Source organism: Camelus dromedarius, chromosome 5 (assembly GCF_036321535.1).
Source record: "Camelus dromedarius isolate mCamDro1 chromosome 5, mCamDro1.pat, whole genome shotgun sequence".
Taxonomy (NCBI): domain Eukaryota; kingdom Metazoa; phylum Chordata; class Mammalia; order Artiodactyla; family Camelidae; genus Camelus; species Camelus dromedarius.
The window spans coordinates 66,204,169-66,232,072 of NC_087440.1; the positions used below are offsets into that span (position 1 = coordinate 66,204,169).

The 27,904-nt window shown below is 45.8% G+C and overlaps 1 protein-coding gene across 4 annotated transcripts in view; it reads left to right on the forward strand.

Moving 5' to 3' along the window:
• SMOC1 (SPARC related modular calcium binding 1) overlaps positions 1-27,904 on the forward strand; it is a 135,600-nt gene that overhangs the window by 51,771 nt on the left and 55,925 nt on the right. For all 4 annotated transcript variants that reach the window (XM_010976587.3, XM_031453946.2, XM_031453947.2 and 1 more), the window contains exons 2-3: positions 11,576-11,741; positions 12,894-13,006. In XM_010976587.3, coding sequence (XP_010974889.3) covers positions 11,576-11,741; positions 12,894-13,006 — 279 coding nt within the window. The remainder of the gene's footprint in view (positions 1-11,575; positions 11,742-12,893; positions 13,007-27,904) is intronic.

Below are 27,904 nucleotides of genomic sequence, written 5' to 3' on the forward strand. Positions count from 1 at the left end.
TTGAAAATGCAGTCCCTATGGAGTTGACTGGACACATGTCAGTCTTTGCAACTGGATCGACTTTTGGGGGCAGGGCCTTTGTTCTTGTTTATTTTCATAGCCCCCAGTGCATCTAGCACAAGGTCTGGGAATTGAAGGGGGTGGCAACAAAATCTCCAGAAACCTCTTTGTGTGCTTATGAGAGGGTTGACGTTTTTCTTTAGTTTTGTTGCTTTTTCCTTTTTTTGTTTATTGTGATATGATTTCTATGCAGTACACGTCACCCTTTGTAGGTGTACACTTTGATGGTTTTTAACAAATTTGTATAGTTGTATCACCACCACCACAGAATGTTTCCACCCCCTCCTTCCCTCATGCCTCTCCGTCTCCCTCCAGTCCCCAGCAATCACAGATCCGATTTCTGTCTGTACAGTTTGGCCTTTTCCAGAATGTCATGTAAATGGAATCATAGAGTATGTAGCTTTTTGAGACTGGCTCCTTTCACTTAGAATAATACTTCCTATTTTGGAAATCTGATGGCCTGAGCTCTGACCCACACTTGATCTGTGCCTGCCTTTCTAGCAGACTGGTATGGGGCGTGGGTTAGGGTGTGGACGGGGTCCCTGGGAGTTAGAAGCTTTACCTTTGCAGCCTGGTTAGTGCCTCTGTCCACCCAGGGTCCCAGCTGCTTGGTCAAACCCACTGACCCTCCCCCTCTTCCCCCCAGTGGTACTTGGTATGAAACAAGCTTCTTGCCTGGGTCCTGCCCATCATCCCTGTAGCTGGGGGTAGGGGGGGCACCATGGAGGAGGGAAGCTGGGTGGACGGGGTAGGGTGATTGCTGAATTCCTCCCTTGGGGAGGGTGTTGGGCGAGGGTGACAAGGGTCAGGCCTCTCCTGGCTGAAACAACAGAAGTGGTTCCAGCTGCCCAACAGCTGGAGGGGGCTGTCTGCTTTCCTTCAGCAGCGTGAAAAGCCCTTTAATCGGGCACTCTGTTGTCAGGCCCGCAGTGGAGGTGTGGAGAAGAAGAGCAGACACCCCCGTAGCTGCCGGCCTCCCCTTCCCTTTGACCTCCCTTATCTCCCCTCCTCCATCTCTGTGAGCCGCGCTCTGAGGCCGGCCCTGATCGAGGCCCTCCTTTGCACCTGTGTAAATGCAGCGGTGGTGGGGTCAGGGAAGGGTGAGGGCAAGCTGGCAGGAGCAGGGATGTGGATTTTCAGTGCAGATGATGGATTAGATAGTGGGTGGCTGAGTGATGTTTTCATGAGAGGCGGCTCTTGGTTCCCAGAGACGCGGGCCCAAGAGAAAAAGGCCAAAGTCCAGTTTTGCAGATGGTGCAGCAAGTGGCAGCGCCGGCTTGGAGAGTGAGGGGCCAAGCTGCAGCTAGACGTCTGGAATGTGCGTCTCTACATTTTGTTCCAGGCCCTGGATCTAGGAGTGGCTGCCCCCTCCAACCCCTCTTTAATAGCAGATTTACCTCCCAGAAATGCTTTCTAGTGCCTGAGTTCTAAAAACTTGAGCTGGACTTGGACTGACAAACATAATGGGAAAAAAAAATCCCTCCCTTAGGAAAGCTGTCTTTGCTTGCAAAGCCCTTCTCCTGTCCTGCTCACCAGAGGGGCCTTGGCCAGAGACCCCAGCCACTGCAGCCAGAGCTAACAAGAGAGTGCCCTCTGCCCTCCTGCCCTCCCCACCCCCTCCAGCCTCCGAGACTCAGGGCTTGCTATCTTGCCTTGAAGGAAAGAATCTGGGCCACTGAGTCACTTAGGGTCAGGCTGTCCCACTTCTAGCTTAACCTGGCTGAGCCTTAGTTTCCTCCTCATTCATACAATCCATAGATATTTACTGAACACCCACTTTGGGCTAGACCCCTGCTGGGCACTGGGGATCTAGCAGGGTGGCACCCAGCAGATCTCGGTCCCTGCATGCAAGGAGCATACAGCTTAGTGAGAAAAGCAAGAAGCATATAATTTAACAGTTGGTCGTTTAATGACAGTTGTGACAAAGGCCACAGTGGAAATGGAGAGGGTGTATGGAGGGTTACCACAGAGTCCTGACCTACCTGGTGAGTCAAACGCCCCAAGGAGGCAGCATTTGCACTGAAGATTGGAAGGATGAATAGGAGTTTATGAGATGGAAGCAGAGTCTAAGGAAAAGGGCCCGTGCGTGTCAAGTCCCAAGGCAGGAAGGAACAGTGCCCAGGGGCCAACCATCTCTACCCAGCTGAGGGTGCTGGCTTTGGGGGCCTTCACTGTGCCTGTTACTACTCAGCGGGCACACAAGTAGGGCTCCTCCTTTTCCTTCTCATTCCTTCCAGATAGACATTTGCAGCTTGGGCTGGGCCACTCACCATTGTTTACATCATAAATTCTATGGAAAACATAAATTCAAGGTGTCAAAAATATGACTTCTAAATGAATCTGGCTGTTGTTCTTACTCAAGTACATGCATATGGTGGCTGCCAGAAAAACCAGAGTGCTAATCGCATGGGCTGTTAAGTTGTTAGAGTTTCCTGTCTTGACATACTCATTTCAGGCTTAGCAACCCTGGGCATCTCACATTACTGCCTGACTTACGGTTGACATGACTTATCTGCAGGGTGGTGGAAAGCCTTCCAAGAGGACTGTGTGAGGAGGCTGCTCAGGCTAAGGCCAGTTTCACTGGGAATGAATTCCATGGTCACTTGGTGATGATATCTTATGATACTTTGGGTGTATGGGTACTGTCTCAGCCAATCTGTTATGTTTCTTCAATGACTCAGGGATTTTATTTTTCCTTTCCTTTAATTCAAGGGAAAAATCCTGTGCTTAATGTATGACTTTTTTTATCTGATAGACTTTCCTTAAAAGGAAAAAAAGTATCGAACAGCTTCCATTACTCTAGGCATTTGAGAATGTTAAACTTTTGGTGGCATTTGGATAAAGAATATATATCTCTTTTCATAGTAAGTGATAGAAAAAAGGAGCTTCTTTTCCAGGATATCTTTTAAGATAAGATTTAATGTTCACTCATTCATTCTTCAAACATGTCTTAAACAACTGCGTTGGATCCAGGCATTGGGTTAGGCCCTGTATATATATATTTTTTAAATTTTTAATTTAATTTAATTTTTTAATTGAAATATAGTCAGTCACAACATGTCAATTTCTGGTGTACAGCACAATGTCCCAGTCACACATAGATACATATGTATCTATATGTATCTATGTGTGTATATATATATATACATATATATATATATATGTATATATACACATATGTATCTATGTGTGTATATATATATATATATATTTATATATATTCATTTTCATATTATTCTTCATTAAAGGTTATTACAAGACATTGAATATAGTTTCTTGTGCTATGCAGAAGAAATTTTTTTTAATCTATCTTTATATATAAACATTTGCAAATCTCAAGCTCCCAAATTTATCCCTTCCCACCCTCTTTGCTCTGGTAACCATAAGATTGTTTACTATGTCTGTGAGTCTGTTTCCTTTGTAGATGAGTTCATTAGTGTCCTCTTTTTTCCTTTTCTTTTTCTTCTTTTCTAGATTCCACATATGAGTAATATCATATGGTACTTTTCTTTCTCTTTCTGGCGTACTTCACTTAGAATGATGATTTCCTGATCCATCCATGCTGCTGCAATTGGCATTATTTTATTCTTTTTTATGGCTGAGTAATATTCCATTGTATAAATACACCACAACTTCTTTATCCAGTCATCTGTTGATGGACATTTAGGTTCTTTCCATGTCTTGGTTATGGTAAATAGTGCTGCTATGAACATACAAATGACCAATAGGCACATGAAAAAAATGTTCAGTATTGCTAATTATCAGAGAAATGCAAAACTATAATGAGATGTCACCTCACACCAGTCAGAATGGCCAGCATTAAAATGTCCACAAACAATAAATGCTGGAGAGGGTGTGGAGAAAAGGGAACCCTCCTACACTGCTGGTGGGAATGCAGTTTGGTGCAGCCATTATGGAAAACAGTATGGAGACTCCTCAAAAACCTAAGAATAGACTTACCATATGATCCAACAATCCCACTCCTGGGCATCTATCCGGAGCGAACTCTACTTCAAAAAGGCCCCGTATATATAAAGAAGAGTTAGACACAGTCTTTTATAGATATGTAAATATGTAAATGACAATGAAGTATATTGAGGGTTTCGATGGATAAATATGAACACAATGCAGCAGGAGCTCCAGGGAAGTTAGCAGTAGTGTTTGAAACATGAAAGCGTTTTCTTTTTCAGAGGATAATTTCAATGGAGTGTGGAATTTGAATGGGGAGAAAGTTTGGTGGCAAAACTCAGACATTTAGGAAAGTGATTAAGGACTGAATGAAGTCACCATGGATAAAAGAAGAAAGCCTGCTGGAGAGAGAGTCCCCGCCAGCCTCCTGGCCATTTCAGCCACTCTGAATAGGTGCCAGTGAGTGATGTCACAGTGGATGCTCTAGCCCCAGCCGAGTTCCCAGCTGAATGCAGCCTGTGTGTGATCTCAGCTGATGCCACATGGAGCAGAAGAACCTCCCAGCTGAGCACAGCCAATCCATAGCATCGAGAGAATGGTTAATAGGAGCCACTAAGTTTGGGGGTGGTTTGTTTTGCAGCCATAGATGAGTGAAACAAAATGTTAACAGTGAGTTGCTGAAGCTGTGTTAACTATGAATTTATTAAAGAAAAACCTCACATTATTTGAGTTTGGCTGTAATTTTTGAGTCTGATATCATAAAAGGAATGCCACTTGCTGTTCCAGATTGTGGACCTCACACTTCCAAACCAGTGTTCTGGTTGTTTAGTGTGGCTTCTGCCCCACTTCTACACCTGGGAAAAATATAGAGCTAGGCATGTCACTAGCCACCTTTAGAATTTTAGATGCTGGTGAAATCAGCATGGTACAGGTGAAACCAACTCCCTATTATATAGAATTGAACATCTCCTCCCAGCCAGAACCTTAGGCTGCCTGTTTGTCCCTCTGTTGTCATGGAAACTTGGCAGCCAATCAAACGGAACACAGCTTTTGGTACTGGAGTGGGTCTCCCTGAGCAAAAGCTGTGGCAGGGTTTACATTCTCCTCTGCTGGAGGCTGAGGGCAAGGATCAGTGTGTGTGAATTTCAGACAGAAGGGACTGTTGGTCTACCCTTGATTTCATTTATCCCCATCTCTCTCTGGCAATGCTAGCCCCCGTCGGTAGCTTACTTTTCCAATAAGAAGGATGGATTGTTGATAAGTATTTCAAATGCTCGCCCTACTTTACAAATGTGAGCAGAACGCAAAATGCTGTGTGTTTGCTTTGGAATCATTCACTCCCCAAGGAGAGGGTGGGAGTTGGAGCTGTTGGCAAATGCACAATTGTCTCAGCCCCTTTTGTTTGGTTTCTGTATTACACAATCATATTTAACATAATTATTTTGTTTTTGTTGTCTTTTGGTTAGGAAGAAGGAAGGGAATGTATGTGAGGATTTTCATGAAAATACTATTTCCTCCCCAGAGGGAAATGGTTCAGCATTCGCCCAGTTGGGGAGACAGCTTGCCTCTGCCTGACACCGAAAATCTCCACCAACTCTGGTTGCTCTTGAGCCCACAACAGACTTCTGTGGTCCTGGGTTCAATCTCAGCAGGGTGACTCAGACTCTTTGAGTTTTGTCTGTCTGCCGAGAGAACTGGCCCAGGCCATGGGCAGTGCTGGGGACTTCTAGCCTGTCCCTCCTGTCTCCTGCAGGAGAGAGGAAAAATCTGCCTTTGTGACTTCAGATTGACTGTGTTGAACTCCTGGGATGTCCTGCTGTTGAAACCCATTTCATGCCCAGTTTCAGAATGCAGAAATTATCTCAGTCTCTGCTTCTTGGCCCAGTCAAATCTTGGTTTGGTTCAACTAGGAGAAAGTCCAGTTAGGATGAGCCTTTCTCCCCTCCCCTCTATAGTGAATCTGGCAGCCACTAGCCACAAGTGGCTATGTAAAGTTAACTGAAATTAAATGCAGCTAAAGATTTAGTTCCTCACTTACACTGGCTGCACTTCAGTGCTTCATAGCCATGTGTGGCTTGTGGCTTCCATATTGGACAGCACAGATAGAGAACATGCCCATCACTGCAGGAAGTTCTGTTGGACTGTGTGGCTTTGTAGCACTGCAGTCCCTAGGATGAAATCTTCTCTTGGTCCTGTGGTGTCCTGTTCCCTTGCTGTATGGCCAATGGCAGTTTGCTTGTTCTTTCTACCCTAGAGTGCAAGCACATTGAGGGCAGGACTATGTTGGTTGTGTTCTTCTTCCTATGCCTCATAGTGCTTGCTTGTTGTGTACAAACGTAGATCAGTGGATGGCTGAACAAGCAGTGTTTGTGGACCCAAAGTTATGCTTTTGGGACCCTGGAGGTTTGGGTGAGCCTATTAGGGCACAGTCGTTCTGTTATACCAAGATATGGAAGCAACCTAATTGTCCATCAACAGGTGACTAGATAATGAAGATGTGTGTGTGTGTGTGTGTGTGTGTGTGTGTGTGTGTGTGTGTGTGTGTGTGTGTGTGTGTGTGTAATGGAATACTACTCAGCCATTAAAAAGAATGGCATTTTGCCATTTGCAACAACATGGATGGACTTGGAGGGCATTCAGCTTAGTGAAATAAGTCAGACAGAGAAAGACAATTACTGTATGATATCATTTATATGTGGAATCTAAAACACTCAAATAAACTAGTGAATAGAACAAAAAAGAAAAAGACTCACAGATACAGAGAACAAACTAGTTGTGACCAGTGGGGAGAGGAAAGGAGGAGGGGTGACGTAGGGGAAGGGGATTAAGAGGTACAAACTACTATGTATAAAATAAAGAAGCTACAAGGATATATTGCACAGCACCAAGAATATAGCCAATATTTTATAATAACTATAAATGGAGTATAACCTTTAAAAATTGTGAATCACCATGTTGTACACCTGAAACTTAGTCAGTATTGTAAATCAGCTGTACCTCAATTAAAAAAATAAAACTCCATTTTATAGAACTCATTGCCTTTTGGGGGAGATCAATGACAAATACTTGCAGTTCCTAAAACATTTGCAAATGAGACATCACAGACCATTGGCGATGGTCTTCAGCAGTGGCCCTGTGCTATCTCAGAACTTTTTCAGTTGGCCTCAGGAGCCAGCCATTTCTAGATGGACCCTTCTGGGAGCTCTTCTCAAGCTGGGAAGGATCTCCATGTCAGGGTAGGTAGGGCTCCTTCTGAAGCTGCCTTTAAAAGCTGTCTGTTTGCAGGCAGCGTTCCTCTAGTTGTGAAGCTGGTCTCTGGTACAGCTGCCGTGGCATTTCTGTTGGCCCAGAGCAGATGATTTCCAAACCAAATTTATGGCCTGGAGTTCAACACCATGGGGACGCCTGCAGCTCCCCTCTCCTATGAGCTGGGGAGCTGCGGAGGAGACAACAGGGCAGCCTTTTTGAGCATGAAAAGCATCTTTGTCTTCCTTGATCCCTCTTCTTTGGAGATGAACAAGAGCCCTAGGAGGAGCTTCTCACAGTAGGCTTAAAGTGCCAGGGGGCAGGGCTGTCTTATCTGGATTTTCGGCAATTGATGTCTGGCACATAGTAGGCTCTTGTTCAACACGTTTTGACTTTGGGAGCCCAGTTTTGCAACTGGGTCAGAGTTTCTGCTTGCAGTGTTACTCTGTAATAATGCAAGGCAAGCAGGGACGGTATAGCTCAGTGGTAGAATGCATACCTAGCATGCATGAGGTCCTGGGTTCAATCCCCAGTACCTCCATTAAAAATAAATAAATAAACAAACAAACAAATAAAGACCTAATACCCACCCCCCAAAAAACCCCAAAATGAAATAAAATAAAAATGGTTAAAATGATAAATTAAAAAATAATAATAATGCAAGCCAATGTGTGTAGTGGTTAGAAGCATGGCTCTGGAGCCAGGCCTGGACATCCAGTTCAGCACTGACACCCACTTAACACACCCTGCCTCCTAGGGCTATTGTGAAGATCAGATTAGTTACTGTATCCTCTGTGATACATAATTATCAGCTGTTATTATCACTACTCTTCAGACTTAAGGTCTGGCTACCAAACCCCTCTGTGACCAAGGATGAATTCCTTGGTTTTCTCAGGTGTTAGAAGATACAGTTGTTTGTGATCATGAGAACAAAGGGCGTGCTGATCCTTGGCTCCTGCAGATTCACATGGCAAAGTCACTTACAAAGAGGTCTGAAAATCAGGGTCTTAATTCATGTAAGTAGCCCTGACTTCCATGGACCAGGACACAGTGGTGTGATGGCGGTGCCTTGATCTGCTTTTGGACAGCCCTGAGGCCGCTGGTTGGCCTGCAAGCCAGGGTGTGAGAACATTGGTCCCACCCTCTGGCCGGGTGTCTTCTGCTCACCGGGCAGGATTACAGAGCCAGGTCTGGCTGTATTTCCAGGCTGCAGACAAATTAGGAATGGGTCTGAGGGAGCTATACTGAGGGAGGAAGAGAGACTTCGAGGCCATCTTTGCTGGTTGCAGCCACCTGTACCCTGTGTCCATCCAGAAGCCTTCCAGGCCTGCCTATTCAGCTGGACCTTTGGGTCCCGTTTTTCTGATGCATAGTTGGTTGTAGGCTGGGGGGGCTGTAGTGGCTGAAGGGCCTGGGGGGGGAAATGGAGAGAGAATAGACTCACCTCTCGGCCTCAGAGATGACTTAAGTTCTGAAGGGGTATCAGGCAAGGAGCTGTGGCCCACCTCTGCCCACCATGTAATGCGGGAGGGAGGGGGAGAGCTCAGAAGGAGAGGGTGGGGTAGGGCTGTGGCCCACTGATCCCCCTGGGGTGGCAGGAGCCTGGGAGACCAGGCCTGTCAGATGGCACAAGCTGATTTGGAGGTAATAGCATGTGGGAAAGGCTGTCGCAGGGGTGCGTTCATCCCACGAATAATCAAGTGTCCCCTTGTTGCACTGGATGCCGGGAATGCATTCACTGGCAGAATGGACAGACCCTTGTCTCCTGGGAGCTCAGAGTCAGGGATTCTTTTGCTAATCAAATCACACAAAGCAATTCATCATCACAAACTGTGGTAAGAGCTGTGAAGGAAGAGTGAGGTGTGAGAGGTTATTAGAGGGGGACCCAGCCTCACCCGTGAGAGTCAGGGAAAGCCCCCCAGCTGAGCCCAAATCAGAGTAAGAGTGGGAGGGAGGGGAGAAGGAACAGTGTGTCCAAAGGCCTGGGGGTGGGGGCAGGTGTAGGTCCTTTGGGAACTGGGAGGCAGGCCATTGTGCCTGACCAGCAGTAAGCAAGGCAGGGTCGGGGCAGTAGGAGCTGAGGGTAGAGCAGGGGCCCCTGCATCCGATGTGTCAGGCCAGCAGACCGTGTGAAAGTCCCCAAGAGCCATGGGGCACCACTCAAGGGTTTTAGGCAGAGGCAGCCTGAGGGGAGCTGATCCTCTGCAGGGTTGAGGTGTGAATGACACCACCTCTTCCCACTGTCCCGTCAGCTCATCCCTCCTCCGTATGGCAGCCTGGGGTGGGGGAGGGTGCTGCCTCTGGCTATGACTCTGTACACTATTGATTTTTACCCCAAAACTCTAGACTCTATCCTGAGACACAATCAGGACATTTCCCTTTGAGCTCTGGGCAGGACTTGGGCTGAACATGTGAGGGTGGGAGCCCAGGGGATCTGAAGAGAGGCTGGGTTGTACTGTCCACCCTGATAAGCCTGTGTGTGTGTGGTGGTTTCAGCCCCCAGCTGCTGCCTCCCTGTGTGGAGTAACTGGCACCCAGGCTTGAGGTCAGGAGAGCCAGAGGGACTGGCCTTACAGATGGGAGGCAGTCTGTGTATTCATGGGCAGGCTTGGACTCTCCTGGGATTTGGCCAGTACGGGGTGTGTGTTTCCAGCGTTCCCTTGAAGGGAGTGGTCCTGCCTCTGGACCTCCCTCAGCTGTTCTGGCAAAGGGTCAACATGTTCTCATCAATGTGCTTTACATAAAGGGCCTGCAGGTAGGAAAAACTGCAGTCACAGCTTCTCTAAACCTCTATGAGCTGGTGCGATTACTCGGTCAACTCTGATGTTGCTGACGGCCAGAGGTGTGCTCGTGGCCTTGCCATGCGTTGTTGTGGGATATTCATTCTCGCTGCTCACCCTGATGCAGAGCCTTCAGTGTGTCCACAGCTCTGCTCTAGAGAGGTGGTTAAGAGTAGACTCAGCTCTCAAGACCCATGCAGCCTAATTGGGGTAATTCAGCAGAAGCTCGTGGATTGTACAGTCCATTACTGTTTTCCAGCTGCATTCTAAAGTTGTTAACGGGGGTTCCCTGAGAAGGGGGTTCATGGTCGGACAGTTTTGGGAGATGACCCATCATATACGCCCCTCGATCTTGATGCCTCCCGCCCTGTAACAAACTACAGCGCAACTTAATGGTTTAAAATGACAACTTATCATTCTCTCTCTCACAGTTCTGGTGTGTTGACTGGGTTCAGCTGGGTGGGTCTCTTTTGGGGATCAGTTACTACTTTTCATCTCTGTTAGTTGCAGTCAGATGATTGCTGTGGCTAGACTCATCTGAAGGCTCCATTACTGACAGGCCTCTGCGGCCGTGTCGGATGGGCATGTCTCTCTCCACACGTGCTGGCTCGGGCTTCCTCATAGTGTGGCGGTCTCAGTGTTGTTGGGCTTCTCATGTGGCAACTGGTTTCCCCCAGAGCGAGTGTTGCACGAGGCCTGGGAGGAAGCAGCAAGGCTTTACATGACCTTGCTCAGAAGTCCCAAAACATCACTGCTACAGCATTTTACCGGTCAAGCAAGTTACTGAGGCCAGTCCAGATTCAAGGTCAGGGAATTAGATTTCACAGCTTGATGGGAAGAGTAGCAAATAATTTGTAGCTGCCGGCCTTTAATTTCCTGTTCTTCTTGGAGATTCATAATGTATAAGAATGTACCAAAGGTGTGAGAAGGCCTGCAGTAAAGAAAACGGTTTAACGTAGCATTTCATGACCTGAGGATTATCATTTTCTCAAATCTGGAAACCCCTTTCATGTGAAAAATTACTTAGCTTGTATTCTGCCAGAGAGCTGTGGGCAGAAATTGAAGGGTGATAGATTTGGTAAGGGTACTACTTACTAATAAATAAAAATTTCCAACAATGGAAAGCAGAGATGCTAGAGAGTTCCTGATTTGGGAAAGTGCCCAGATAGAGGTCCCAAGAATGACCCACTGTGTAGACGGACAGACCGAATGTCCGAATGGTGAAAGTTTTGACCTGACCTCTGACAATCTACGTTCAAATTCATCACTTAGAGCTACGTAGAACTGGGCAAGTTACCTCTCTCTAGGCTTCAGTTTCTTTATCTACAAAATAGATACCTCCTGTTCCATAGGGCTGTTGTGAGAATAGGTGAGATCCTGCGTGTGGATTTACTCAGCACAAATTGCCTTCCTTGTCAGAGTTTGTGGCTGCTCAGTTCCTTTCCCCTCCTAGGGTTGAGTAACTTTGGATTCATTCTGGACTTGCTTCCCAAGGGCAAACTCATATTGTAAGTCATGGACTCACCCTTACTCTTCTTGCAAAAGTAACGTCTGAACCTTTCACTTTTTTTCTAATCCAGTTTCTCATCAGTGACCGTGACCCTCAGTGCAACCTCCATTGCTCCAGGACTCAACCCAAACCTATCTGTGCCTCCGACGGCCGGTCCTATGAGTCCACGTGTGAGTACCAGCGAGCCAAGTGCAGAGACCCAAACCTGGGTGTGGTGCATCGAGGTAGATGCAAAGGTGAGTGTGTACCTGCCCGGCCAAGGAGACACATCTGAGCGCCACAGCTCCCTGCGTGGTGCACTCCGCGTTGGGGGAGATCAGAATGAGTCTGTTCTTTTCATTTGCTAACCTCTCTCCCCAACCCTGTCCTCTGGGGAATATGGGAAGGAGGACTGGCCAAGCAAAGGATGATTACTTTCCTGTCTTTCGAACACTGCCCCCAGGTTAGAGCTGAAAGATGTGTTGCTATTTGGCTAACGCTTTTAATTTTTATTATTATTATTTTTTTTTTTTTTTTGTAGAGATGCTTAAAATGGCAAGACATTATGGCTGACTCCTGAATAGGGATTCCAAATTGCTGGCCAACAGATGTATTTTGTTTGGTCTACTCACATGTTAAAATATTAAAAACATTTGAGACCACATTTAAAAATTAGGACATGCGACATAAAAATCTGGGGTTTTGTACTTCTCATAAAAATTGGAAGCTTGGTAGTGTTAAGTCTGTGTTCCTTCTTACAAGGAAAACCCATGGCAGGGGCTGAGGCTGAGTAGAAGCTACCTCCTTCAAAGGGGAACCTGTTCTCTAGTTTGCCGCAGTCCTCAGCCTTCCCTATGGCATCTCCGAGCTGAATGACATTCTTTGTATACTCAGCTCATTTCTCTAATTTCTATCGCTTTCCTACCCCTGGTGGTGTTGGAGTTTGTGACCCCAAGGCTGGTTAGAGCTGTTGTAGGGGTTGTGGAAGGCTAAGCCAGCTGACCTAGAACCTCTGATTTTGCAAAGAAAGTGCTTGAAGTTCTTGAACTACAAAACGTCTTTGAGACTCCTGGGGCTTGCCCACATTTGAATAAAGCCAGTGATAAATAATAGAAGTGGAATATTCGCCACCCCCACCCCCCAGGAGGGACGGGATATTTGGGAGAGAAAAAAAAGAAATAGAACCCGGTTTAAATATGTAAGAATAACATTAAGAGGAAGGTGAGGCCGCACGGCACTCACTAGCCCCGGCCCTCGTGTCCTTAGTAAAGCCATTTGGCTGCGTGTGGGCTCCCCATGGGCCGGAGCTTTTCTCCCAGTATTTCTGGAACCGGGCAGCCATTTTGTCCACGGCTCCTGGGTGGGATCCAAGTGAAGTCTGAAACGCACTCACTCCTCTCCTCTCCTAGACGCTGGCCAGAGCAAGTGTCGCCTGGAGCGGGCTCAGGCCCTAGAGCAAGCCAAGAAGCCCCAGGAGGCGGTGTTTGTCCCGGAGTGCGGCGAGGATGGCTCCTTTACCCAGGTAGGCCTTGGCCAAGTCTCTCAGGCCCGGTTCCTGGACGGAGGCCGAGGGGAGGTGCCTGGAGCAGGAGGGCCCTGAGAGCCTCGCTCTCTGGAAACGGCTGAGGGCTCTTTGACACCCGTCTGTGCTGCCTTCTGGTGCCTGCGTTCCCCCTTCTGGGCCCCCACACCACCTCTTGCCAGCTGGCAGTGGGTGCTAAAAGGCTCATGGAGGTTTGAGCCAGGAAACTGGCATGGCTTGGTCCTGTCCTCCCTGCTGGCCGTCTCCACTTTTCTCTTCTGTCTAATGTAGGCTGATTGTTTTTTCTTATTCCCGCCAGTTTCCATGGGCAGCCCCAGGGCTCCCTTCACTGATTATGGCTACCCCTTCTGTACCCCCTCTTCTTCCTACCCCCAGCCTCAAATGAAGCCGTGGTCCCACTGAGTGTCAAGTGTCTGTGGTTCTTGGAGTGTGTGTGTGTGTGTGTGTGTGCGTGCACTTGTGGATGCACGCAGTCAAATTTAACATTTTCTTTTCAGGCAGTTCTACCTCTTATCCTGGGTGACCCGGTTAGAGCTAGTGTAAAAGTAACGCTGGCTATGTTGAACTTGGCACAGATGGAAACACGGGTAGCATGGGACAACAGGGTGGTAAAGTTTTTAGGCTGGAGGTGGGGACAGTCTGGGGGGCAGAAGCGGCTGGATGAAGGCACTGTCTGGACAAAAGTGGGGGAGGTCCCTGGACAAGGGTGGGTCAACCACTTGCTTGGGATGGGCCGGCTGCTGAGATTCCCTTTGTGGACTGGAGTGGCATTTGGGGAATCCTACTACCTGAGGGCTGGAGGCCGAGGCCTCAGGGGTTTAAAAGCTTCCCTGTAATTCTGAATCTATGGGCAAGGGGGGCAGACTGTCCTTCGGTCCACTGGGTTTCGGGTTTCATTTCAGGACTGGGCCCAGGGGATTACTGATTTCAGACCTAGTGGCTGTTGGGGTGGAAATGTGGAGGGGTGATGGGGTGGAAATGTGGAGGGGTGATGGGGTAGGGACTGGGCCTCATATTTTTAAAAGTTTCCCCACTGATTCAAATGTTCAGCCAGGACTGAGAGCCACTGGGTTAAGCTGACCTTGGCTGCCGACCCTGTGAGAGGTGCTTTTGTTCATTTTTCTCACTGAAGTCTCACCCCAAGCCTGCCAGGTAGGTGTTACTATCGCCATTTGCAGAAGATGCAACCATAGCGGGATGTGGAGTGGCTGAGTTGGGAGTCCAGCTGAGATTCCTCTAGCTCCAAAGCCCTCCAGAGTCCTTCATACTCTGCTGTTCTTGGAACTGGCGGCTTTAAAGGAGGCTGTGAGGTGCGGACCGGAAGGAGGCAGTCTAGTGCTATGGTTAGCGCACTGCTCCTGGAGCCAGACTGCCTGAATCCCACCTGCCACCTAAGGCAAGCCGCTGAACTTCTCTGGGTCACAATATCCTTATGTGAGAAAAGGGGATTATTGTCTCCATTATTTTATATCATAAAAATTATTATATTATGCATATTATATGTTACTATTATTGTTCCTATTATTAATGAGTATTGCTGTAGCTGACCTCATAGGGCTGTGATGAGCATTAAGTGAGTTAACATGTGTAAAGCACTTGGAACACATAAATGCTACCTCAGTGTCTGTCATTATCATCATCATTATCCCCATCTCTACTCTGGTTCTACTGCTCAAATCTTCCCAAGATATTACAGATGTTATGGCAAAGAAAACTTTTGGTTGAAGCCCCTCTCCCCCCCATCCATTCTTTATTTATTATTTATTCTAGTGAAAAGAATGCAGGTGACCTCTGTATATATATTTGAAACCACACTGCTGAGAATTCGTGTCTGCGGGAGAAAATCAAACCTCTCGAAGCTACATTTGGGACTGAGACGGGGGTAAAGGTAATAGGGAGGTGGCGAACTCTTTCTTCCCCCTTCTGTAGGCTTGTGCAATTCTGAGTGTGTTGCTTATGAGAACAGTTGACCCCTGCCCTCCTGGTTCTGAAGCGTTTGCCGCCTCGTGACAGACAGCCACTGGCTAGCTTTTTGTTTTGCTGAAGCCAGGCTGGACCAGGTGGTGTTTGCCAGGGAGAGGAACTTCCAGATTAGTCCGGGCAGGATTGCTGAGTGAGGGGGCCCCTCAAGTTCAGCAAAGGTTGGATAGACAGTCAAGAGCCCCCTCATTTGTCTGACACACTAAGCACTGCCATGCGTCTGCCGGCTCGAGCCTGGCTCACGCCGGTGGGCAGCCAGGCAACCAGACAGCCAGCCCGTCCCCATTACAGTGATTGAAATGGATGTGCTTCTTCCCTTGATCAAAGACACTGCAATAACTTCACAAAATGAGGCTGCCTCTTTGAGTGTGCTTCAACTGCATTGACAGGCTGCCAGAAGGCTATGAGAAAAAAAAAAAAAAAAACGCTTTTCTCCCTCCCCCAGCCTCCACTATCACTTAGCTGGACTTTCTTTTTTTTTTTTAAGACCAAAACCCAGAGACCAGCTACATTATTTTAATATTGTTTAGGATATTGACATGCATGCATCCTGGGGTTGATAACGTATTTTAGCCCTGCGAATTGTTACACAGCAACATGCTCTTGAAGTTTATGGAGGGAGTGAGGGGACCCTGATGGGATTGGGTTTGTCTGGCCTGGGACACAGTGTGGGACACGTGACTGGGTTGGCTTTCATGGGCCTCGTGTGGGACCCAATGGTCTCTGTTCTCCAATTTGTTTTCCTTGTCCTCTTCCCTTGCAGCCCCCAACCCTAGCTCACACAGCAGAATGGTAGACACTAGATCACATTAGGTTTTTAAAAACCTTGATACCTATTCCACATCCCAGATGTGGTTATTATTTCAAGCTCCCCAGGGGATGCCAGTGTTGGGTCCAAGTTGTAAATGACCTGCTGTCATAAGGGCTTCATCACTCTCATTGTTGGTTGCATCATTGGAATGTGGACTTTGGGCTTTTTGATGACCTGTTGAGTAAGGCTGAGAGCTACTGGTTTTGTCTTTTGCTACGAGCCTCTCTGTTTTCTCTTCTGGGTACAGGAATGTAACTCCTGACATCTGTTCTACCAAGTTTTCCGCCGAGCTGTTGTCTGGTGCCCAGTGTGATTGACTGAAGTCACAGCTGTAGTGGAAGGGTCTTGGATCACTATCAGTAGGAAGTGTTGGCTGGAGCTTGTCAAGTTTGTGCATCACTGAATAATAATGATGGCAGCTCTTTATTGAGTGTTACTTGGTTTTACGCCCATTCCTCTTTACTAGAACATTTTGAGGTAGTTATTAATACCCTCATTTATACTGGGAAACTGAGTTTCAGAGGGGTTGAATAACTATGTCAAGGTCACTGAGGATTCATACCCAGGCCTGCCTAATTTCAAGGCCTGTGCTCTTAACTTTTTTATGCTACAGAAGTGTCCTTGATGCGTGTGCCATTTACTTGCATTACCATTGTTATTCCAGACGGCCCCTCTGTAATGCTGTTGACCAATCAATCAAGCAAACACACAAAAAAATACCCTTTTGATTATGGAAATTTTCAAATATACAAAAAAGTAGAAATAATAGTATAATGAACTCCATGTACCCGTCACCCAACTTCAACAATGATTAACATGTGGCTAATCTGTTTTCTTCGTTACCCCATTTTCACGTCCCACCCTAAACTGGATTGCTTCAAGGCAAGTCCCAGACACAGTATTTTTCATGTCAAATATTCTGGAGCTCTGCTATGGCTTGGGATGTGAGCTGGTTGCTCTGGTGGATTCAAGAAATGCCCTGCCCTGTGCCTTCAAGGAGCTACTATGCAGAAAAGATATGAAAACACACGATGAAGTAGCTAGTATACAAGACCCCAGAGGTACAACTGGGTTATTTCAAATGTCCATTTACAAGTCAGTAATTTGGAATTACAAGTGATTTTATTGTTGAAAAAATATATACAAATTGAAAATTTCTGAACATAAAAAATGCCTGAAACAAAGAGAAAAGGCAAGTGACATATATTAGCAAAGTGACATATATTAACAAAAGGTTAATGTTAAGTAAAGAACTCTTAAAGATCCTGGTAGAAAGTGGGCAAGAGATCTCAGGTCACACAATAATAACAAATGCCCGATAAGTGACTCTGAATGATATTTTCCTTAGTAATTAAAGAAATACAAATAAACATAATGTTGTGTCATTTTACTCACCAGAATGTTAAAACTTAGAGAAGAGATAGTCAGGCTTGGGTAAAGGGGAAAGGCTACCCCCATATCGTACTTGAAAAAGTAAATTGGCCCTGGTATTTTATGGGCTGATTTTGCAACATGGGTCAGAATTCTTTAACTGTGCTCACGTCTTGAACCTTGAATTCTAAGAATTCATTCTGAAAAAATAATTAAAAATACATGCAAATATTTATCCACAAGGCTTTCCATCTGAGTTCTGCTTATCATAGCAAAAACTTGGAAACAACCTACATATCCGAAATAGAGAATTGCTTGAACAAATTATGACACAGCCCTACAGTGCAGCTAGTAAAATGACGTGTTGTGGGTGCTCATTTTACGTAGTATGTGTGTACACATGTGTGCTAGACACTTCATCCAATGAAAGAAAATATTTTTATTTTTTTCTAAATGGGAAAGTTACATACATTTTGTAAAAGAAAATTCTGACAATACGAAAGTGCATAGATAGAAAGGTAGAGCCACTGATTTCATCTCTTTGAAGTAGCAGCAAGGAAGCTTGTTTTCTTTGTGTACTTTTCATTATTGACAAAAAAGATATAATGTCATTGATCATTTTCTAATGCTTTCTTACACTGACTATATTGTGGACTTATTTCCAGGTTAATTACGTATAACTCTATCTCATTTTTTAAAGGGCTGCATTGTATTCCATTGTATGAATGTACTGTGAATTTTGGAAATTTGGGGATTAAACTTCTGGAAGTTGAATACTGGGTCAAAAAGACATGCACTTTTTAAGTCATTTGATGCATACTCCCAAATTGGCTTCCAGAGTGTTGAGCAATGGTGTGGTTGGTTAGTGGTTGTTACCAAATGCATTCCCAAGCCATTTAAATTTTTTATGTAGATGGATTGTAGTTCTAATAATACCATAGAATATAAAACACCATTTGTCATGTTATTGCTATGTGAAAAAGATATATTATGTGTCCCATCTTTAAGCCCCATGTTCCAGGAACAGATTTTTTCTTTCTTTCTTTCTTTTTTTAATTCTGGAACAGATTTCTTGATATAGCTTTGTCTGGCACAAACTCTTTCCCCAAGTTTACTCATTCTAATTACTGCTCCCCACACCAATGCATACATACATGCTTTTTTTATTTCCCGAGGTCTTTTTTTTTTTGTAATTTCTTCTTGATGGTGCTTTTTTCAGAAGTTGGAAGTGCGAAGAGAAAGATGGCTTTTTGGCTAAGACAGTGGGCTCCCCTTGTCAGCATTTCTATAGCTCCTACTGTTGCGTTCCCTAAAACCTGGGAAGCCACAGCTTGTTTCCTGAGTGCTGGGGGCTGAGCTATGAAAGCAGGTCTTGAGGTTCCTTTTTAGCGCCTCCTCTCCCCGCCCCCACAGTACAGAACTGCCCGGCCTGAAGTCACCCCTGCGGGCAGACTAGCTTGACCTGGAAACGCCTGGCTTTACCATCTGGGTCTCTCTCTTCCAAGTTCCCAGCAAATACTGAAGGCATCGATGCTTTATGTCAGCTGTTGACCTGGGCTGATGAAACACTGGCAGGCTGGAGGTCATCAGAGGGGAAAGCATTGTCCCATCTTTGATGGGTTCAAGGGCTACATCTTTTTTTCTTAATGTGGAGCTATCTTACCTAGAGCCACAGTAGGCACCTCTCCTTAGATAGTGCAGAGGGCTCTGTAGGTAGGGTACTAAGAGCCTGGCTGCATCCATAGCTGGAGTGTTCTGAGCTTCTCCAGCCGTAATTTGTTCCTTAGGATGCTGCCAAATGCAGCCAATTCAATGTTTTAGTGGATGGTGCCAACTTTTTTTTTTTTTAAAGCAGTCATGCTGTTAAAAATTTAAGCCCATCCTTTATGTGCAAATGGCATAATGGTCAGGAGAGCCAATGTTGGGTCAGTTGTTGTTTTCCTTTTTCCTTCTGTGTTTAGTGCTCAGTGAACATATTAGTGTTGCCATTTGAACATCTCCTGTGCCCGGGGCACCTGACTCCTTGTTGTACATATGTTTTTCATTGAATTGCTTTTGTTTCAAACAACAAGAGGTTGCATAGGATAATTTATATGAAATTATCACATACAGTGTAGCACAGAATTGCTGTTTAGCAAATGTTAGTTTTCTTCTTCTTTGGTCTCGGTTTGCTGAACTGTAAAATGGGAGAGCTAACTGAGCTATTCCAGAAGTTGGCAAACGGTGGCCTGTGGGCTGGCCCCTTGGTTTTGTTATTTAAAATAGTATCTCTATTAAGTTAGAATTGACATGACATAAAGTGTATCCTTTAAAATGTATGATTCAGTGGTTTTTAGTATATTTACAGAGTTGTGCAACCATCACCACTGTCTGATGCCAGAATATTTTCAACGCCCAAGAACAAATCCGGTACCCGCTGAGGATCCTGTAAAAGTAAATGTTTAATTTTGTAACTGATGGCAGGGACAGGGCCTGCTGCCCCCACGTGCAGGAAGGACTTGTCTAGCAAGTGACTCATCTAATCTCTTGCACATGGTGGGAGCCACCACTCTCATCTTTTCAGTGAGAGAGCTGGCACTCCCTGGGTCACCCACAGGTGCAGAGGAAGGCAGGATGAGGGTGGAGGGAGCATGCTTTATGCTCGAACACTGTGTCCATTGTGCTCTGTGGTGACTTGCCTACCCCAACCACTGCTCATTCCTCCTCTTCAACGGCCGAACGGCCACTGAGCATCCTCTCCCAGATGAGCTGGCATCATTTGTTTTGGAGCAAGTTGCAGGGTCTGGGTGCTCCCAGCTGGGCTCTGCCCTCCTGCTAGCCTTTGGTGAGTCTGCCCCCTCAGTCTGTTGTGGAAATGAAAGGAGAAAGCTCTAGGCGGTATCTGCAGCTGCTCTTCTGCAAGGGGGTGTACTCTGGAGGGAGGAAAGGACTTCTCTGGCCTTCCTGCTGCTTATGAGAAAAAGGAAGCTCAGTGATGGAGGCTCCAATCACCCTGTCTGCTGTTTTTTCTTTTTCAGATAGTAACGACACCTATATCGCACTTACTGTGTGCCAGGGTGTTTTATGAGTACCTGTCATGTTAACTCGATCCTTACTCTGATCTATAAGTATCATCTCATTTTATACATGACGGAAGTGAACCACAGAGAAGCTGAGTAGCTTGCTGTGGGTCACACAGCTTGCAAGTGGCAGAGTCAGGATTCAAACCCAAGCCGTCTGTGCCAGGGTTCTCGGTCCTAACCACGACTCTGTGCTGCCTCCCCAAGGACACTGCCATCCTTTAAAGTGGTGTTGACAAACTAGAGCATGTCCAGGAGGATAGTTCATGTGAGAAGGCTGGGAAATAATGTCACGTGAGGAATATTCAAAGAAGCCAGCAATTGGTTTGGAGTTGAGAAAAACCAAAGGATGGGTGGTTTCGAAAGAGGTGACCAAAGGGATGCATGAGCATATCTTCAAACCTTCGTCTGTGGATGACAAGAGCTTTTTACCGAATAGTCCCGCAGAGCCGACCCGGGATCGCTGAGTGAAGTATTTCATGACTCAGATTCTGACGCAGAATAGGGAAGAACTTTTTACAAGAGGAGCAACCCACAGATGGAGTGTTTTACTCAAAGACGATTTGACTTCCTATCCCGGGAAGTGGGCAAGTGGGGGCTGTGTGGGCATCCGGCAGGGCTGCTGTGAGGGGCGGGGAGAGCTGCTTCACCAGGATGGAGGGTGCACTGATGACCTCTGGGAGAGAGCCTCCACCCTTCTCAGGATTTTATGAGGTGGTAGCTAATGTTCAGTCTGGTAGGCAGGCACACAGAAGGCCCACAGCAAACAGTTGTTCAGGAACCTTCCAGGCAGAGCCATTAATACACACACATTTAGGGCTATTGCCACTCCACTGCGGGTCCATATAACATGCTAGGAGATGACCTTGCGGGTTAGTCAACTAAACTCTTCGGCACAATTAACAGGATCAGATTTTCTTCCCTGTTAAAGCAGGGAAAGGTAAAAGGAACACAGGAGGGAGGTAGGAAGGGAGAAAAGTCTAATTAAAAGTGAAGTCCGATATGGGAAGCAAGAAGGAGCCGCCACTCCTGCAGGCCACCTTTGTCCCCTCGCTGGCCCTCTTTTCACAGTTGTGATCTGAACAAAGCTCCTACACACGGGGGACTTTTTTATTGGAGATTTTTAAAACACAGAAATGTATTTGATAACCCCCTTCACCCCCAAATGGAAATAGAAGTGAATGGACAAGAGGTGTTATATTTGCTGTTTACAAAACGTGGGCCCTTCTAGGTACCAAATAAGGGGGCAGGAGTCAGGAAAATAAAGTTCTTTGTGTCCTTGAAGCACTAACGCTCAGATTTTTAAAATTTCTTTATGTGTGTGTGAGGGGATTTGTGTTTGCGTTTCTTGAAAATTTTTTTTAAAAAAATGATCATCATATATTTGGAAAAGTGGTCCTAACACTGACAATTAGGTACTAGTTTATAAATTTTTCACCTTACTCCTGAGCAGCAGAAGTTCAACGTAGAGCAGATTTGTAGAATCACAGAATCTTTGCGTCAAAGGGGACCCCAGAGGTATGTGGTGTCTGATTCATCTTCATCTCTCTACCCCAGCCCTCCGTCCAGGGCTCAGATTCCACTTACAGTCTCTCACCAGGCGGTCAGCTATCTTCTGCTTGATTTTACCACCAAAGACAGGACGCTTATTAACACCAATGACAGCATGATGCATTTTGGGGTGATTTAGCTGGAAAGTCTCTGTGTTGCCTTGAGAGTTGTAATTTCCAACAGATGACCTGCATTCTAGCTATGGGACTTACAGCATCCACAGAAATCCCACTTGCTACAGAAGGATTTGAAAACAGACATCATTATGTCCTTGTGAAATCCTCTCTTAGAGCTGACAAATATTTCTTCTCGCCCTGGCAAAAATCCTTAGTTCTCTCCCTCATTCCCAAATCAGAGAGATTTATTAATGTCTCTCTTTCCTCCTGGCCTCTTTCTTCTCAATTCAGTTTGCCAAGGTCCCTCTTAGAGAAGGTCTTGAGAGGGTCTTAGAGAGGGTCCTTCCTCAAACTGGACACATTTCAGACGTGGTCATAAACAGCTTGGGGGAAGAATGGGCCTGTCTCTCATTCTAAACACACTACTGCTAACTAATATCATGTTGGCCATCATGTTGCATCATTAAGTCCTAAAAAACATAGCCAACAATGACTCCCGTGTTTAGGAGGATTTGAAATAGAAGGATTACCTTCCTTCCTTGCATCCTCTCTATTAAATTCTGGAGGATGTGGTAAATACTCTAAAAGGAGAATCCCTTACTTCCCAGTAGACGGTCCTCCCTAGACCTGGCATAGGGCAGGAGACAATGTCTATGGCCAACAAGAATAGCAGTGCTTTGGAGCAATAACCTGCATACTCCCTGTGAAAGGGGAGGGGAAAAGGACGAAATCGGCTTGTGCTGAGTCCCTGCTCTATGCCTGGCATTATTTTAGATGCTTTATTTATCTTACCTCATTCTGTCTTCTCAATAACCTTTGAGGTAGGCACCATTAACCTCTTTTCATAAATAGGCTCAGAGAGGTTAAATGACTTTGCCAAGGTCACACAACTTGTGGCAGAGATGATGTTTAAACCCAGGTCATTTTGCCTCCAAAGGCATATTTTTCCTTCTGCATCTTGTTGCTTCTCAGCCAAACCTGACTAGCAATGAGGAGGACGTTTGTGGGATAACCTCTTCCAAACTGAGGGAAAAACAGCTACTACTAGCCAGACCGAAAGGATTACACCATCCCTTCCTTCCCCTCCATTCTCCTCTCTGCGATCAAACTTCCTTCCATGTGTGAAATCACCCAGAAGATTTAATGCTGCAATCACTTGGTCCATGGATTAAAACACCTCATGTCATCAAAACAACTGGAACAGAAAAACTTTGGAGAGAAGTTTTGTTTCAAGGCTCCTTGCCCCCAAATTCCCACCCAGAAAAGTATTTGTTTCTTGAGTATTTCATGATAAATCCAGAAAGGATAGCGTGATGAAGCACCCTTTAAAACAGTGGTTCTTGAAGTGTGGTCCCTGGTCCAGCAGCAGCAGCATCCCCTGGGAACTGGTTAGAAACGCGTATCCTCCAGCTGACCCCAGACCTAAGGAATCCAGAAACTCTGTGGGTGGGGCCCAGCAGGCAGTTTTCATAAACCCTCCAGGTGAATCTAATCGTGCACCCAATAAACAATGTTCTCCTGCAGCTTCTGATGGAGAGAGAGGTTCTAGGGAAACAAGTTGGCAACCTTAGATGGCCCGGGGACTCAGCCTTCCACATGTCCCCCTGGAAAAACACAATTTCTTAGAGGTCCTGTAGGGAATGCAGACAAAAGGGAAATGGAGCAGCTGAAAATGCTGCCCTTGGACAAAGTTATCGGGTGCACCAACAGCAAGATGCTTAACTTCCACTGTGTATTAGCTTAATCCAAGAACCGACTTACTGACTTAAAGCAACTGGCAGATTATAAGGAAAAAAAAAAAAAAGATCTCCTACTCCCACTGCCAAGGAGAGTTAGAGAAATAGCCACATGCCTTCTGCTTTTAGTTTAACTTTCTCCCACTAGGAAATGTTCCTGTGTATGACAGTAGTCATTTTGTTACAAGTTTGGTAGTTGCTACTAAGAATGCTGAATCAAGCCTGTCCCTTTGCATATGGTTCACATTTTCTATTTTACAAAAGAAGCACAAAGAAAAGGGGTGGTGGACGGGGGATGAAGCCACAGGGTAGAAGGTGCTATGCTTTGGAGGGGATCCCTGTTGTCAATAAAGGTCTGAGGGAATTCAAGATGGATTTTTTTAACAGATAGAGCATGAGAAGGCATTACAGAAAAGGAGATGGGGATTTGCTAGAGAGAAATAATTTCAAGAAGAGGAAACCAAATGAAAGCCTGATGCCTGGATGGTAAGAAAGTACAACTGGGCAAAGCAGAGACATACAGCAAAGCCCTGCACTTCATGATAATGCCATAAAACAGACAAGCAAAACAAAACAAACAAAAAAACATGTTTCAGAGAACACTAGTACTACCATGGAATTCTCCCTGTGTTACCAAACTGAGCTCGGGTCTGCTTGCCCATGCACAGCAAAGCCAGTGTACCACCCCTGTGTTGTGATGAAGGGAAGTACAGTGTTTATTGCAGGGTGCCAAGCGAGGAGAACAGGCATCTCATGCTCAAAAAACCTGAACTACCTGATAGCTTCCAGGGAAGGGTTTTAAAGGCAACATTTGGGGTGACAGCTGTTGCTTGTAGACTTTCTTTTGATTGGTTGGTGGTGAGGTAATAGGGTAATGTTTTGGTAATTTTAATCATCAACTTTCTGGTTCCAACCAGCCTGGGGTCCACATGCTTGTGGTCAGCATGTTGTTAACATCTTCCACCTGGGTAGGCGTCTTAGTTTCTGCAGAACAACTTAAAGATATGTGTCAGATTGTTATATTTACCCCTTGAGGCGGAACTGGGACTCTGTTTTATCACTGACTATTGTTTAAGCTATTGTTACTTTTCTTGCTTGACTCCTTTTCCTTTGTTTCTGCATTCCCTCACTTCCCTAATTAGTTATTGCTTGAGTCTGCTCTTTGGAACTCAGGGAAGGCCTAGGAGACTAAAGCCTTTTTCTACAAACAAGAAATGGGCTTTGGTACCTGAGAGGGCCCCACAGGGTCCTGGTTGGTTTCAGTTCCCTCTTTTCTTTGATTCTCCTCAATCCTGAGGGGGAAAGGGGCCAGAAAGAAAGGGGATAATATTTTAGACAGAGAGGTTAACCATAAACTTAGCAAGGGAACTCAGTTCTAGGGGGATTTGGTTTCACCCACATGAAGTTAAGGGAAGGCCCCACAATTAAATAAGTTGAAGAATTACTGTAAATGATATCTTCCTCTTAAAGCTGAATCATGAACCGATTTAAGGCTTTGAGAAGTCTTGCAGTCAAGAAATCTTTTAATTTTATTTGACCCAATATTTCCGAAGTCATTTGGCTAGAGGATCCCTTCATCCCCAATAATTCCTAGTCACGCCCCACAGGACACCAGCAGTATTCATCTCTCTGTCAAAGGGGAGGACGTAAAGGTGTGAATATCAGTGTCACACTCCAGGGGAAGGGAAGAAAGTGGGCACACGCAGGGTAGACCGGTCTCCTAGGGAGGCAGGGGCCCTTGGTAGGAAGGCCGGCAAAAGTCCAACGACAATGAAGCTACTTTGGGATTCAAAGTCCGACCCTGGCCAGAGATGCCCTCGAAGAACAGCCCACGGAAAGCGGGCTGGCCGGGGGACACAGCAGAAGCCTTCGCTCGGTCGTCCAAATGACTCCAGAAATAGCCTCTCACTCCAACTGGAACAAAAGACTCTTGATTTGAATATTTATCCCATTTCCTCCCCCATGCCCCCCAAAAGAATGACAAGACACAAAGACATCTGGCCAGTTCCCTCAGACACCAGCACTGGGAACCCTGCCTTTCTCCACCTCCCTTCCAGGTCTGGGGGATCTCCATCTGCCAGAGCTAGATACTGGCCATCACGCTATCCTCATCTCTGGGCTTCGGTTGCCTCATTTGTAAAATGTTCGAGTTAGCCTGGTGATCTCCAAGGTTTTCTCCAGCTCTGTCAATTCTGAAATTTTATGAGAGCTTGGGGATCGGGATGTGAATTCCGGTGCTTTTATGAACTAGCTGTGACATTTGAACAAACAGCCGCTGCTCCCCGTACGAGCTCTCCTATGAAAGACTTGCACGCTAGGTGAGTCAGAGGCCCAAGTGAGACAACGCATCGGTCGGTCGTGGTGATGACTGAGAAGTCGTTGTAAAGGTAGAGGCAGTATTTTCCATCTTGGGTGTGGCGCCTGAGAGATCCTTGTCTCTATGTGTGTTCCATTGTTGCCTTTGCTTTTCTCATGCTTTCCTCCCATTCAGGGCTCCGTTGGCTTTACCCTGTGAGCTGGTGTTTGCTCCATTCATCTCTACTCGTCAGTCACTCAACTGTACTTGTTGGGACTGCTGGCCTCCCACATTCTTCCAGGTGTCCACAAGTTGGTCTCAGGCTGAAGAGTAGCAGGCTTAAAATAATTTCAGATTTGTCTCAATTTGGACAGAGGTTGACCTGAAATACACCACTGGGCTGTTTATGCAAAGGGCTTCTTGCCAAATATATTTAAAAGTATGAGTCAGAGATGAAATTTACCTACCTAAGAACACATTGTTTTCAAGCACCTTTAGGAGTACCACTCATATCCAACAGTATAGTTACAATATAAGCAGAGAGTAACGTCACTTAGTTTGATATAAAAACACTTTATTTGTTAAGGAAGACCCATCAGTTGACATTTCAGCCTTCCCAGGATGCTCCAGAATAGGAGCAAATAGGGATAGGAGCAAACTCCATGGTTTGTATCTGTACCTTTATGGCTAGAACAACTCTGAGGTGTGAAAAGTACACTAGAGGCTAGATACTAGAAATGGCCAGTTACCTCATCAGTTCCTCTTGGCCCATGCTTTTCTCATAGATTAAGTCTAAGAGTTGATTAATTTGAGGCTGGTGTGTATGGAGGAGGTAGAACAAAGGAGATTACTTACTGACTTAAAAGAATAAATATGTTTACAAGGGAGGAAGTGAAACGAGGTAGAATTTACCTCTTGATCATGTGTGTGTGTGTGTATATATACATTTACCATCAATTCTGTAGAATTTACATACTGATTGCTTTTGACAAGAAACCTTACTTCTCTCCTCTGAGAATACTGGAACTGTTTCTATAGGAAAGCAAACTTCCCCTTCCTCTACTCAAACTTTTTCACATTTTTGCTGATTTCAGATTGCCCCTTCCCTTGGGGCTGGTCAGAATAGAATGTTCTTTGGTTTCCATCAGGGAATCTGACTGGGCTTTTCTTGAGTGTACACATAGTTGGCTAAAAAGTAACATGATGATAATAAAAATAAATAGCTCAGTGTAACTGGGCACTTACCATGTGAGCTAAGTGTTTTATTTACATTATCTAGTTTAATCCTCCCAGCGACCAAGTGAGGTAGGTATTGTTATCTTCCTCTTTTTAAATAGACACGGACAGTCTGAGGCTTGGTTTGACTATGAACCTTTCCAAGGCTGCAGAGGGTTGGCAAGTTCAGTGGATAACTTCAGTGAAGTGGCAGAGGTGGGCTTAAGGTTTAAGGAAGGCAGGCTATAGTCTGGCTCCATGATCACTGCCTTCCGTCCCCATGTAACTTCTTTTTCTTCAGGAAGACGTCTTGAAAACTCCCCAAGACGACTTACAAACAACCTCTCGATTGAGAACCCTGGGTCGATTCACTCAGGGCTCCTTTGGCAAAGAGAAGTGACCTCACTGGGCACTGCCTATGGTCCTGCAGGCTGAGACCCTGCCCAGCTCCTCTGCATCTTCTTTCGCTCACTGCTGTTCCCTCCCCTGGAACACACCTGGGGCAGGTGTGCCGATAACCATGTATTCCAGGCCTCAGAGGAACATGGCAGCAATTCCTCATTCGATTCTAGTTATAAAACTTGAAAGGACTTGGAAGCAGCTTTCAGCCTGAGGATTTTGTAATCCAGACTCTACTCCTTGGAGCCTGGACTGAGGAAAATGCCCAGGGCCTTGGGGAGAAAGGAGCTGTTTGGGCCTGTGGGCCTGGCTCGGGGCTGGGAGGCAGCGTCCACATGCCCAT